The sequence below is a fragment of the Epargyreus clarus genome, unplaced genomic scaffold, assembly GCF_041222505.1.
Source record: "Epargyreus clarus isolate Ecla_fem2 unplaced genomic scaffold, WU_Ecla_fem_2.2 ptg000013l, whole genome shotgun sequence".
NCBI lineage: Eukaryota > Metazoa > Arthropoda > Insecta > Lepidoptera > Hesperiidae > Epargyreus > Epargyreus clarus.
This window is the reverse complement of record NW_027332221.1, coordinates 1,660,239-1,675,856: the sequence shown is the minus strand read 5'-3', so window position 1 is coordinate 1,675,856 and position 15,618 is coordinate 1,660,239. Positions and strand designations below refer to the sequence as shown.

Here is a 15,618-nt window from a genome sequence, read left to right as displayed (position 1 = left end):
TATACCAATTTTCTCAACAGTAAAAATAATTAATCGAAATCGGTAAAGTCATTGTCGATACCTATAATCAACCAGTAAACCTATAAACAACCAAACCCACAATAATATCCCGTAAAACATGAAAATGTCATTTCAAAGCTTACCGCTGAAGGGTGTCATTATAATTCAACTGGTTGTAACTAATCGGGGTCTCCGTATTGGACTTGCTGTCATTGTAATCGTGGTGTGGCGAAATACCACCGAGCATTACGGAGTCGCGTTCCTGAAACAATATATAAGCTCTACATGTCTTCATCAATTCTCTCACTTAGTCCATCAAAGGCCCTTTCAGATTAGATACTTTTGGCACTGGCAATTCAGTCGGTGGCAGCATCGAACACGAGTTTTAGCTACAACATTAATAAAGCATAGAGTTTGTCACGTTCCGTTGCCGCATCGAACGTTCAACTAACTGCGACCGATACTCAAACATGCGGCATGGAGCGTTCGATACTGCCTCGACATCCCAAAAAACAGTTATATCCTCGATCGCAGATGTCCAAAGCAGCACGTCTGCTGGGCCCTACTATGGGCATATTTTTATTTCATGAAAGCAACAACATCAATCTAAACATCAAAGGCGTATACAATCCCTCTCTAAAAGAGGCCCTGCCGCTCTAAACCCCTACATCCAACCTCAAACACTAATTGCAGCCCTACCTGAGGTTGGACACAGGCGCGTTCCCATTGCTGAGGACTAAGTTCGAACGCCTTTGCACATATTAGTCGCTCGTCACAGTCCTCAGCCCGGCGACCAGAAGCGTAAGCGCTGCTGCTTTGCGGCGATAATAGGCGTGTCGCACGTAACGATGAAGATGAACCCTGTGTATAGGGGTCCTAAAGCTTTCATCATTTCAGCCCTTGTTATTCCACTGCTGGACATAGGCCTCCCCTAAGGTGTGCCACAACACTCGGTCCTCCGCTGCCCTCATCCAGCCACTACCACCAGCCCTCTTAAGGTCGTCGGTCCAGCGTGCCGGAGGGCGTCCTACGCTCCGTCTGCCGATACGTGGTCGCCATTCGAGAACTCGCCTGCCCCATCGGCCATCGGTTCTGCGACATATGTGACCAGCCCACTGCCACTTCAGCTTGCTGATTCTTTGAGCTATGTCGGTTACTCCCGTTCTTTGCCGGATCTCCGTATTACGGATTTTATCCCGCAAAGAAACTCCGAGCATAGCTCGTTCCATAGCTCGCTGAGCCACCTTTAGCTTGTGGACTAGTCCCAAAGTCAGAGTCCACGTTTCGGCAGCGTAGGTCATAGCCGGCAAGACGCACTGGTTAAAGACCTTAATCTTTAGGCATTGTGGTATTGGCGACGAGAAGACTTGACGAAACTTCCTATATGCTGCCCAGCCCGACTGTATGCGTCTATCCACTTCACGATTGAAGCTGTTCCTGCCGAGTCTTAGAATTTGGCCCAGATAAATGTACTCAGAAACAACTTCAATAGCCGATGTTCCGATCATTACCGGTCTCGGCATGACGTGCTCGTTAAACATGACCTTTGTCTTGTCAAGGTTCATGCCGAGACCAACACGTCGGGATGCATCATTCAGGCTGTGCAGCATCTCTTCGATGTCCTGCAGAGACTCCGCTAAGATGACGATATCGTCAGCAAAACGGAGGTGAGAAATGTATTCACCATTAATATTGATGGACGGGGCGTCCATCCCAGTTTAGCGTTTTAAAGACGTCCTCCAATGCGTTCGTAAACAGTTTCGGCGATATTATATCGCCCTGTCTTACGCCTCGACGCAGTTGGATAGGATTCGTCTGCTGGTTTCGAATTTGGACGGTCATCGTGGCGGCATTATAGAGACATTTCATCACCTCTACGTATCGCCAATCTATGCGGCATCTCTGCAGTGACTCCAGAACAGCCCAGGTTTCGATGGAGTCGAAGGCTTTCTCGTAGTCCACAAACGCCAGGCATAGAGGCAGATTATACTCATCAGTTTTCTGTATAATCTGCCGTATGGTATGAATGTGGTGCTCGGTCTACGGTGGTGGTCTACGGAATCTACGGTGCTGTAGCCTTTTCGAAAACCTGCCTGCTCCGGCGGCTGGAAGTCGTCAAGTTTCTGGGCGAGACGGTTCGATTTCTGCGTCCGAAACCATATGGTCCAATAACCGATTCGTCGAATTCTTGTACTCCCACTTTGGCATTGAAGTCTCCCATAATAACGGTGAAGTGGGTCTTAGATGTTTTGTTGATAGCCGTAACGATATCTTCGTATAAGGCTTCAACCTCTTCATCGGAGTGCGTCGAAGTCGGCGCATATACCTGTATAACCTTCAGGCTATACCTGTTGGTTAATTTAAGTACGAGGTATGCTACCCTGTTCGACACACTGCTGACCTCCACTACGTTATTTATGAGGACTTTGTTGACGAGGAATCCCACGCCACCCTGGGAAAGATGGTCACCCTCTCGAAAATAGAGGAGATTCCCGGATTCTAGGGTCATCGTGTCCTCACCCTCTCTTCGGACTTCCGATAACCCCAGTATGTGCCAGTTTATGTTGCTCAACTCTACTTCGAGTTCCGTAATATGTTCGTCCAGTCGCAGTGTTCTTCCATTATAAGTCGCCAAAAACAGTCGTCGGTGGTAGCCTACCGTAACCCGGGGATTCTTCGCACCCCCCGCCCTACCGTGACCGTGACCGCTACCTTGGCCAGGAATAGTAGGGCTGCCGGGAACTGGGGGCCGTTCTGTTGTGGCACTACTCATGAGGGTTTATTTGCCCTAATCACCACGCTGGGCAAGCGGGTTGGTGATCGCAGTGCTAGGCATCTTCGTGAACAAGCGGCGCTGCTGCCCGCCGCTGCCTGTGTGACTTTGCCTAGCGAGTTTTGGATGGTTATTCCGCCATCAGTCGGTCGTCATAGCCCCGTCTGTTGTTTAGCAGGGTGCACCACGTGCAGGTGAGGTTGACATTTGGGGTAAAGATGTTAGTACCCCCTTGCACCCTAAAGCTTTAGTAACATAAAAAAAACACCTAATATTCCAAAACAAACTCCAAAGCTTTAATAATGTTTAAATAAAATGGGAGAACAACTCAATTATAACAATATATATACACTATTTAGTTCTAAAAAGGGTAAGTTCAAATTGGTCGGCCAGTTTCAATACCGCAATAAGTAAGGTCAATAAATTATATACCGTTATAGAAAAATATATTTTCAATATACATATAAACATTGTTATTTTTTATATATTTTGACATAATCTGCTATTATAGACCTACATGACGATAGAAAAGTAAATAAAAAATGTTTAAATCGATTATTATTATTAAACGGTAGTTAAAATTAATCAAAGTATAGCTAAACACAAACTTAAAAAATGAGGAGCCAAGCCAGCCAGCAAAATGGTAGACTACATCAAAAGTTCACCGGTCTGTTTGAGAGAAATTATTAAAAAAATATATAATATAGAAGTAGCAAACGAGAATATGGTGGTAAATGGTCACTATCATATCTATCATTCCGTATAATATTACCTACGTGTATCCACAGATACGTAACTACCCTAGATAACTAAGTTAGAACGCGTGAGATAAGTGCCACAAATTAATTGTAAAAGCAAATCCTAATGAATGAACATTCGAGTTAAAAACGGTAAGGGTACGTGACGTAAGATGTTTGAATTGCTTCGAATGTTCGCGAACATCACGTTTGCGAGTCGCGAATTATCACGAGGAAAAGATCACGTTTACAACTTGACCTTTGTATAATTAAAGGGCGCCGGATGAAAGGGTGACTCTCTCCGGAAATACATTTTCCTCATTACCATTCATGCTTTATTTTTAAAATATATCTGGCGAACGTGCCGCACCGGAAGTACATCTTATTGGTGCTGACGTGTTTCAGAAGTCACGTTAATTTCATGAACAGAGTTATGCCCAGCAGTTGATACAACTTGTCGATGGCTCTAAGGTTTCCAAACATTAACGAGAGACCCGTCTGAGTAATGACACAAAAAGGCTTTCAATCAACATTATATGATTTGTAGCATATACTCAATCGTACATCTTACGGTACATATAAAATTACACTTACAATTTTACGATAAAGAGACTTATGAGCAATTATTTTTTTATATTTACACACTTTTTTCTAATTAAATTAAGATGTCTGCCATAATACCCCTTGTCCTGCAAAATATTTTATCGCTTTCCTGCTACGTAAAGACAACGAAATTGCGATCGCCTTTCATTTCTGACAACCTATAGACTAAGATTCTTTTCCTAGTACAATCTATAATGGTAACAAATCGCAGGGCGTTTTTCGCCTTCCGCCTCCGCGTGTGGAAGCTGAATCGTAACACGGAACATAGCTGACGTTTTCATGACTGCGATGATGAATAACAAATACTATTTCGATCTCTTTCTTTCCTACGATTACTACGTAAGCGAGAAGATTACGTATTTACACAAAAATTCGGTCTCGTCAGTTTTCAAACAAAACTATTATTCTGCCTTCGCCGTGAAGATGAAAGAAAAACAATCCGTGAGTTTTACTTTTACACCTTTTACGCAATGAACGTAACGGCTTCAAAAGTTTCTTGTGAAAAGTAGATTCGCTTTATTTCTTAGAAGTTAAAAAGTGGACGTGGCGATACAGACCGGCCTACTTTCTACTCATTCATGGCAACTAATTATCTATATGGCAACATGACTATACATTTTGCAAAAAATCATTATTTTGAAATAAGCTGTTCATATCTAGGCAATAAATAAATTGCATTAATTTATCAAATAAAATCAAATCAATCGTATCAGACTTACGGACAATACGAACACCTACACTTTATAAATAGGTAAGTTCATCAGGATATTACGAATCAAGATGACTGGAATAAAATAATACTTACTCAATGAAACATGAAAGCACACTTACATAATAACTATGATCAGCTTCCTGTATCTCGAGCCTCAAGTCCTCGTCATTCTTCGGAGCCTCCTCCATGAGAATCTCCATGAACGCCGCGACGTCTTGACAACGTTTCGACATTTGCTGTTTGGCAGCTTCCGCTGGTTTCGTTAACACCTGTGCGAAACACACGAGAAGTATTTTTTAAACCGTTTCACTCGTCAGCATATTATTGTTCCACTGCTAAACACATCTAACATGGGTCGCCTCTCCTAGTATGTTTATGCTATAGTCCACCATGCTGGTCGAGTTCAAATTGGCAGAGTGAAAGGCCATATAGCCAGTGAATTAATTTATCATGCACACATAAATTTGTTAGTTCGGAGATGCGAGCTTTTATCGAACTTGGGCTCGCTCGATTGAAGTGCTAAGTTTCAACCGCTAGGCTATCAATTCCCTTACTAAGCTACCACTTCCTCTAATAGTTATGTAGATAGAAAGTTCAAGATAGTCACACTGGTTCAGTTTTTAATACTTTATATTTTCTTCAAAACATTTTATTTTTCAAAACAATTTTTAATGTTTTGGTAATTATTTACACATTAAATGACGTGTAAGGATTAATTACCTTTACAATAGTATTAGTATTTACTTTAGTACAACATTTAAATCATGTTATGGGTTAGATAATTGTATACTCACTTCATTCATGATCCGAATAATTGTATCCCTCGTATATTGAGCTTTAACCTTTTCTTCGTCGTTAAATTTACAATAAGCATCGCATTCCGATGTCTGAAAGACGTCTGGGTTTGCAGGACCCTGTTAATATTGGGAATAAAATAAAAAATAATTAATAAAATTAATTATCAAAATTATCATTTATCGACATAAAAGTAGGAAATACAAAACCCCGACTGCTTAAAACATATAGCCCAAGTCACTCGCATAATTTAGACAAATCAAACGAAGGCTCGTATCTTAAAAAGCTTAAATATATTATTATGTTTTAATAGCTGCAATAAATAAAATAAGTAAAATAAAACTTAACACATAACACTTTACCTCAAGAACATGATGTTTTCCGATAACAAATTCCAGTTTCCGTGACCACGGATTAATAAGGGACGACCATTCGGTTTCCAACTTTATAAAATCACCATTCTGAGTCATCATCCTAAAAACACACGAATGCTAATAGGCATATTCCTCGTGCTAAGCATAATTATGAACACACTTATGTAACTTCCAATAATGTAATAAATTTCTATAGTAAAACTAAAATGACCATTAATCGCTACATCTCGAAACTACTAGTATCTATGACACTCAAAAATTTTGAACAAAAAAATACAACCGACTTCTATGTCACTACAAAGTAAAAAATAATTGAAATAAATGTTGGTTTTGTACATACTTCTGAAGTCGGCGCTCAATATATTTCGTTGGATAACGATGTAAACAGCGTGTCTAATATGAGCGCCGACTTCAGAAATATGTACAAAACCAACATTTATTTCAATTATTTTTTACTTTGTAGTGACATAGAAGTCGGTTGTATTTTTTTGTTAAAAATTTGTTTTCACCCTTTTTAGTGATGACATAATACATTTATATTAATACAATATAAAATTGTATAAACGTGATCATGAATGAAGGTAAGGTCTGAATTTACATTGATTGGAACCGCCCGCTCGCAGGGCGCTACCGCGCCCTGCTCGATTAGTTTTATATTGTCTTATATGTTCCAACCTAACCTAACTAAATAGTCAATGATGAACTGGCTTTGCAATTTCATTAGAACCTACACCAAATATCTTCAAACACAACTCAATTATTCCCATCGGTCGAGGAGTTACATATTTTGTCTCCGAGCCACATTATCAGACCCTTAAATAGTCAATGATGAACTGGCTTTGTAATTTCATTAGAACCTACACCAAATATCTTCAAACACAACTCAATTATTCCCATCGGTTGAAGAGTTCCATATTTTGACTCCGAGCCACATTATCAGACCCTTAAATAGTCAATGATGAACTGGCTTTGTAATTTCATTAGAACCTACACCAAATATCTTCAAACACGACTCAATTATTCCTATTAGTTGAGGAGTTACATATTTTGTCTCCAGAACCTGCTCTGATCCTCATCATATTTAAATGGGACCAACTTGTAGCAATTGTACACACACGAAATTAAAGGCATTAAAATAGGTTCATAAACGGCGAAGTTATGGCTGGTATATTAACATGGGTGGAGGAGTTCCCCTCATTTTCTCCAGAACCCATCGATGGATCTTAACCAAATTTAAATGGGACCAACTTCCAGCTCGTCTCTATACAATAAAAAAATAATTATTAAAATCGGTCCACTAACGGCGGAGTAATTCGTGTACATACATAAAAAAAAATAAAAAAAAAAGATACCGGCCGAATTGATAACCACCTCCTTTTTGAAGTCGGTTAAAAAGGGGCAACTAACATGTTTTTATGGTACCTGGTATACCTACAAGTACACCATTAATAAAAAAATCAAAGTCTTAAGTAATTACAAAGTTATTTATCGAAGTACCTGAATGAATTGGATCGCGCGAGGCCACCCTCCCTTACGATGACCTCGTACACACGTTGCAGATAATCCAGATCATGTGGATGGTACAATTGCAGGGCGTTCTGATTCACCAGGTCCTGCGGTATGTATCCGAGGTACGGTACGGACTCCGGGTCAATGTACTCGACGTTGCCATTCGCGGCGTGACGTATTACGAATGGTACAGACTTTGTGATCACTTCATTTGGCACTGTAATGAATAATCATTTAAATAAATATCTTCCCTTAGCTACTTTTAGAAAGCAGCGAAAAGACAAGACGCAGATATCAAACGCTACACGATGTGTAATACGCGTTCGAGTGCCGATCGTAACTTTGGATAACTTATATAGTACGGCATTTTTGTTTTAGCTAGAACCGAACGCTACAAGTAGCTCAACTAATAAGGCCGAAACTGAGACTACATTGAATTAACCCCTTGAAAAATTAAAAAAAAAAATTAGTCAAGCCGCTAGTGCAATATGATTAGTTTATTTATCAATGTCACTTAATTTATAAATAAACACCCGCTCTACATGTGGAACGCAAAAGGGTAAAGATAAAAATACTTTTATCAAGGCAAATAGATAAGATACACACGTACATATCCACGTGCTACCTAACAATGCAAGTTGCACCAAAGTAAAGGTTTCAATTTAGTGTTGAATGAATGTCAAATTAAACGGAGACAGAAATAAATTTATATTTGAAAGATCTTAAATCAAGCTTTTTGCATCTATTTGCTTTTCCTTTTTGCATATTCTTCTCCGCCCAAAGCATAGGGAATCATACGAAAATAAATGTTCCCACGTTAAGGAATGTCCGCCATGTATACAAAATAATAATTCGCCCGAAGGAGAACCTCCTTCGGGCCACCAGTTAACCAACTGGATTAAAATTCAGGTGCATGATTAGACCCTCACGTAATATGAAGTTACAAGGCCAATAAAATAAAAGCTTGTAATAAATACACTTGTAAAATCATATTGGTATTTACCATGCGACTGCATAAAAATAAAAATAAATATATTAGAAAATAAAATGTATTGAATTACTTACATTTAAATGCAGAAAAAAAGGGCGTCGCTTGTATGACGAGATACGTGCAATCTCCATCGTCATCCGTTACTTTCTTGAACGACAATCTTAGGAGGAAAGGCATAAAAGCAACACTTCGGGTCTTCACTCCGAATCCAGAGCTCAGGTCTCGATAACGTCTTATGCGGCACACCATAGTCGTAGGTGACGTAGGCTGACGTGGGAGCGCTGATTATAGAATAATAAAATGTAAAATAGTTAAAAAATATAGAAACACCAGTTATTTATTAGTTATTTGAACCAAAAAATTATAACACCGCGGAAAAGCAATAAACAATCCTACGATACGTATGTTAAGGACCTACTAGTGATCGTTATAAATACTTATTCTATACAATTTTGGCCTACAAAAACTACAAGTTTGACAATTTCTAACGTACAAAGAAGGCACAACATTGGATATATTGATTGTTATCATATTATTATATTATTGGTTAATATCAGGCACGCATGCACAAGCAATCATCAGCTTCATTGTCGAATTTCTTTAACAAATAAATATACTAATTGAAACTTTTCAACCTTTTTCTTATATCGTTACGCCTTCGGTAATTTCATAAAAAAAAAACAAATTTTATTTTTGGGAATAAGAAAGATGCAAACATTTCGTTTTTCTTCAACGTTGAAAACGTTGGCGAACATGATAATCAGTTTCCTGACGTCAAACGATGAATAAACAGATATTTTCGTTCGTATTGACGTTCCTATACCCTTACCACGAGTTTTTACGTTTTGACAAATATGACTGTTTGTGTTATTTGTTTACGTATACAATTTCCAAGTTCTGACACAATTCGCTATAAGCGCTGATTGGAGTCGCGGAGTCTTCCGCCTTTATGAATGAATATACACATCATTTTAATTTGACTCACATAGCATATTCAATTGATTTACTCCAAAATATGTATAAGATTACAAATTATTAAACTTTTTCTTACATCAATCTACGCTTATTTGTACTATGCGTAACAAATCTATAATATATAAGATTGCATTTTGCTGGTTTACTGATTTGAGCAGAATTTTCAACATAACAACAAGAAATAACGACAAGCTCCTCAAGTTTTCAATAGATATCTATGAACAAAAATGTAAAGGTAGATACGTCGTCTTGTCGTCTAATGTCATGAATATTATGGCAGGTCAAAAAAACTATATTATTTTTAAAGTGCGAATATTCAATAAATTTAATGTTCCTGCGCTTATCGACAATTGACGGCATTTCAACATGTACAATTTAGTTACGAATCATAAGTAATGCCTAAAAAAATAATATGTAATAAAAATACTTTAAATTGCATTGGACACCCGAAGTTATTTTCGGTGTACATACGCAGCCGTAACAAGGTCGTATGACAAAGGAAAAAAACACCTGCAGTATTATATACCTATTAATAGTCGATGGAATTACATTGATTTCTTTTTTATGTGGAGTAACAATTAACTCTCAGTTCTCAAAGTGTTCCATATAGGAATATAGTACGTAAGTACGATTCAGTTCGGATAAAGGGGCAATCACATAATACTCCTCGGTAGCCAAAACGATTACTCGTCACGTGGCACGTTGAACGTCCACGCCACCTGACTCAAGAATGTACAGACGGGAACTGAGGAAATTATTCACTCGATCTCAGCGTTTAAATTGCTTTTTACTTTATATTACTACATTCGTATCTAGTTGTGTTGCAATTTAGTTGAATACACAGCAATGTAAATTGTGCAATGCAACAAGTCTCGAGAATAGTTCGCGGCAGTATTAACCTACTACTTATTTATCGGTTAAAAGTAATCTGAGTTCTCGCAGTTCAATAACAAGAACAAATATACGATTACGCATCTACAGCGCATTTCAATAAATCATTCCATGTTAAATCTAGTAAACAGGTACTCTTATTTCCTATTTTACAAACAGCTTGAAAATTATATCATTACTATTCCTTGAAAAACCAATGCAAAATTCATTACGAAATGTCTGACCAGACATATTATGTAGATTTACGTCGGTAAAGAGCTTTTAAGTAAGTAATCGAATAAGCATGATGACAACCTTCAAATCCACTTCTATAATGTAGGTAGGTACATGATCTACTGATTCCAAAAATCGTATTCATTCGGTAATAAATTCAGTATCAACGAAAATAATAGCATTTTTATACCTATTTTGAATTAAGCAAGAGAACGCTCGCGCGTGTCACGGCGTCCGTTGGTGACTTCACGCTACGACATCCCATAGAAAAGTTTGAACAATACGGTGACACGCCAGAGAAATGACGTCATTCACCCCGATGAACGTTTCCGACAAGACTGACTGAGACATTTTTAAGAATCCTTCCAATATATTGTTTTTACTTAAATCATTTATCTTTGATTTTTTAATACTGTCATCATGTCTATTCTGTGCCTGAGTATACTCAATTATGCAAATTACAGTTCTGGATAATTCATATATTAATTATTTGAATCTAATATTTTGTGTATTATGTATCAAAAATTACATCCTATCCTATCCTACTTCCTACTAATATTATAAAGCTGAAAGTTTGTAAGGATGTGTGTATGTTTGTTACTCTTTCACGCAAAAACTACTGAACGGATTTTCATGAAACTTTGCAGTAATATAGCTTTGATATCAGAATAACATAATAAGTTAAAATTTATAGTGATTTTTATAATTTGGTGATAATCTATATATATAAAAGCGAAAAGATACTCACGTTCAAAACGTATTAATCAAGGTTTTGACTAAACTACTGAAGCTACAATCACGAAATTTGAAATATAGCTTCATTTTATAATGTAGATGCGCACTAAGAACGGATTTTTTGATATTCCACCGTTAAGGGGGTTAAATGGGGGTTGAAAGTTATTATGAAAGTCCGTCAGTTTTAAAGCAAATGGATGAAAATTGGTATTTAGCTTTCTGATTTAAATTAATAAAAATCTAATCTAAGGGTTTTTCCAAAATCAACCCTAAAGGTGGTTAAATAGGGGTTGACAGCTTATTTAAAATTTTGCCATTTTGAAAGCCAGCACTATTAAAGTTAGCCATTGCTTTACTGGATAGATATAATAGAACTTTAGTTCTACCGTTTTTGGAAAATCAACCCTTATGTGGGTTAAATAAGGGTTGTAAGTTTGTATGGAATTCCCCCAGTTTTGATGTAAACTCTATGAAAATCGATATTTGGGTTTTCGATTAAAAATAATTAAATACCTCTTTCACCATTTTTAGGAAATCAACCCTTAAGTTGGTAAAATAAGGGTAGAAAGCTTATTTTAAAATTTGCCAATTTGAAAACCAGCACTATGAAAGTTAGCCATTGCTCTACTGGTTAGATATAGTGGAACTTTAATTCTACTGTTTATGGAAAATCAACCCTTATGTGGGTTAAATAAGGGTTGTAAGTTTGTATGAAAATTCCCCAGTTTTGATGTAAACTGTATAAAAATCGGTATTTGGGTTTTCGATAGAAAATAATTAAACACCTATTTCATCATTTTTGGAAAATCAACCCTTATATGGGTTAAATAAGGGTTGTAAGTTTGTATGAAAGTCCTCCAGTTTTGATGTAAACTGTATGAAAATTGGTATTTGGATTTTTGATGGAAAATAATTAAACACCTATTTCAACATTTTTGGAAAATCAACCCTTAAGTTGGTAAAATAGGGGTTAACAGCTTATTTTAAAATTAGCCAGTTTGAAAGCCAGCACTATGAAAGTTAGCCATTGCCTTACTGGTTAGATATAGTAGAACTTTAACTCTACCGTTTTTGGAAAATCAACCCTTATTTGGGTTAAATAAGGGTTGTAAGTTTGTATGAAAGTCCCCCAGATTTAATGTAAACTGTACGAAAATCGGTATTTGGGTTTTCGATAGAAAATAATTCCTCACCTATTTCATTGTTTTTCGGAAAATCATCCCTTAAGGTCGTTAAATGGGGGTTGTAATTTTATTTCAAACTCCGTTAATTCGCAAGCAAGGACTATAAAAATTTGCATTTGGCTTTCCTGTTGGAAATAATAGAACTTTTTTAACACCATTTATGGAAAATCTACCCTTAAAAGGGTTAAATAGGGGTTGAAAGTTTGTTGGGAAGTCCGCAGATTTTGAAACAATGTCTATGAAAATTGGTATTCAGTTTTCTGATTAAAAATAATAGAATACCTATTTTACCATTTTTGGAAAATCAACCCTTAACTTCGATTAATAGGGAATAGAACTTTTAAAATCCGTTAATTTGGAAACAAGGATTGTAAAAATAGCATTTAGCTTTCTGGTTCGAAATAATAGAGCTTCTTTAATACCGTTTCTAGAAAATCTACCCTTAAGAAGGTAAAATAGGGGTGGAAACTTCGTTTAGAAGTTCGCAGATTTTAGAGCAAAGTCTATGTAATTTAGTATTCTGCTTTCTGATTGAAAATAATAGAACACCTATTTCACCGTTTTCGAAAAACTAACCCTTAAGGATGTTTATATTTTCTCATAAGGCACAACCCACGCGGACTGTAATATTCCATGAAAATACGTTTGCATTTGATTCGTCAAAGTCCTATTCAAATCGATATGCAATATTTTTGGCATCGAAATTATTCGTATTCATCGGACTATTATTGATTGATAATACTGTTAGGAATATCGTCAGGAAATTATTTAAAAACAACTTTTTATAATCTGAGAACTTTTCTAAATAAATGAACAGAAACCCGATTAAACGCAAATGAGTAACAAACTGGCAGAGTAACTTTATTCACAAAGATCGGAAAATAACTACTCAGTAGACGATCTACAGTGCCCTTTTATACGCCCACTTTTAGTTAATACCCGCATTTGATAGTTAAAGTTTTTTACTCTTACCATCACTCCTAACAATACTATAACACTAGTACAGACAACTAGTTTCCTTATAAAATAAAATTTTCTTTAGAACGTGTGTTGTGTAGTGTGTATAAAATCAATTAACGCTATTATAACAATGTAATGACAAATCAACACTCGCTAATAAGCTTTGTACCATTAGCAGGAAGCAAAAAAAAACGAATAACTTCTAATTTGAATACTTTAAATTCATATAAACAGTAGATAGGTAACTCTCATATAAAATATTTGAAAATGTCTAGACACGTTAGGGACGTATGAGCTATACCAAACGATAAAAACACTTTCAATTGTTACCATGTGCACAACAATTGACAATTGTGCTCAGAAATTACTCGTATGCGTTAAGAGTTGAAGTAGGTAAGATTTGACGAGGAAAATAATAAATTAATATATGGAGGAAATAAATTAACTTCTGTGTAAGAAGTAAAATATTTAATTCATAGAAAGTAAAATTATTGCAATAAAAAACGATAGAATCTATGAGCTATGTAATAGATATGTAATAGATGATATGGCAAAGGAATGTATTAAAATAAAATACAAAAATAATCTTACTTTTGAATTTAAACAAGCTGCAGATAAGGCGACGGGCAATCAAAAGCGTTAACACGACGATTATGGTTAGTAATAAAAATAAAATTACCTTTTTCTTGCATACCATTAAGATTTTTTGGCACGGCCAGGCCGCTCGTTATTTGCGATGCAAAAAGGTTGCGGTCCTGTGGAAAGAATATTGCATTACATTTTTTTGTTTTATAGTGACGAACATTGGAGTCTACGTAATGATAAGAGGCAACTAACGCCGATGATCTTCTATAATTTAATCAACCCCATATGGGGTTAGTCCTAAAATAGCAGAAAATAATTCTTAGTAAAATTGTTACAAAAGGTTAATCTTGGATTCACCACTATAAGCCAGAACGCACAGGAAACTCTATAAAATATGTCGATCACCCAAACAAACTACGTTTAGAAAAACTATGTCAGTGCTCTGGGATTCGACCCAAAAAAGTTTAAACTATAAATGCAAACATTGTGAATAATTTATGATGGTCTAGAAATGTAAAGAAAGTCTAGTAACTCTGACCTTAAGGTGAAATTGTGTTACGTCTTCACAATACTACCTCGGTCTTTCTAAGCTAAGCGTGATCGTAGATTTGAAGTATTCTTCTTTAAAAGGTGTCTTTCACACCTTTTAAAGAAGAATAATGGTACAGTTCAGGTGTCAGGAACTAAGATGTAAAAACCAGTAAAAGAAAGAAGTAAAAATCAATAACAATGTAAAAAATAGAAATAAAAGTTTACTCATACGAAGAAAACCTAGACCGCCAATCTTAATCGGAAACATAATAAATGAGGAAAAGCATGCATACATTTATGTAAATAAAAACAAGATATCACTTACCCTTGGGTGTACAAAGTCCAAGAAGGATCTGCCGATCCACATTTCTTTGGGAAAACCCAAAATTGTGGTGATCGAGGCGGTCGTATACATCACCACGCCATCATGCATCGATATGACGCACGAAAAAGAATCCTTAAACAAGACAGATTGTGTCAAATGACTTTCGTTAAATAAAATAAAACTGTAAATTGTGATTTTTTATGTAATCGGTCTTTCGTTTAAATATATGTAATTGTGTAAATGTCTACCTAATATACCAAGGTATAACACCATGTTAGAAAAAATGTAAAGCTGTATTATAGATTTTATAAGAAGCAAACGAGAACGAAGGCTTTTAGTATGACTAAAAGCTAGTCGCCATTTTGTTGCCATCACTTGGATAGTAAACATACGATTTTTGAGGTAATGTGTGCTACGATTTAATACAATTTTATGTAACACGATGACATAACGTGTCCAAGCAGAATGGCGACTGGCGTTTCCATGTGGAAATTCAAAAATAATGATTATTTCAGAATTTGCATGAGAGACTTGTTTATTTTTACTAATCATATCGAACTTACCGGGCAATGGCTGGTGGAGGATGGGTGACTTGCGACTATATTCAGGGATGTAACCGGGGTATGGCAGGAACGAGTCTAACATAAAAATAAGGTTTCTTTTATAAATTAACCAAAAGTTTAAGTAATATTTAGCCAAAAGTGTCTGATATAGTTGTTTAAGCT

General features: G+C 36.4%; 1 protein-coding gene across 1 annotated transcript in view; it reads right to left on the bottom strand.

Annotated features, from left to right (window-relative positions):
- LOC140746651 (period circadian protein-like) overlaps positions 1-15,618 on the bottom strand; it is a 44,683-nt gene that overhangs the window by 28,216 nt on the left and 849 nt on the right. Inside the window, exons 2-10 of the mRNA XM_073078768.1 lie at positions 15,457-15,531; positions 14,894-15,025; positions 14,132-14,207; positions 8,569-8,775; positions 7,492-7,720; positions 5,983-6,094; positions 5,620-5,739; positions 4,945-5,094; positions 144-262 (exon numbers count right to left, since the gene is read on the bottom strand). Of these exons, the coding sequence (XP_072934869.1) occupies positions 144-262; positions 4,945-5,094; positions 5,620-5,739; positions 5,983-6,094; positions 7,492-7,720; positions 8,569-8,775; positions 14,132-14,207; positions 14,894-15,025; positions 15,457-15,531 (1,220 nt within the window). The remainder of the gene's footprint in view (positions 1-143; positions 263-4,944; positions 5,095-5,619; positions 5,740-5,982; positions 6,095-7,491; positions 7,721-8,568; positions 8,776-14,131; positions 14,208-14,893; positions 15,026-15,456; positions 15,532-15,618) is intronic.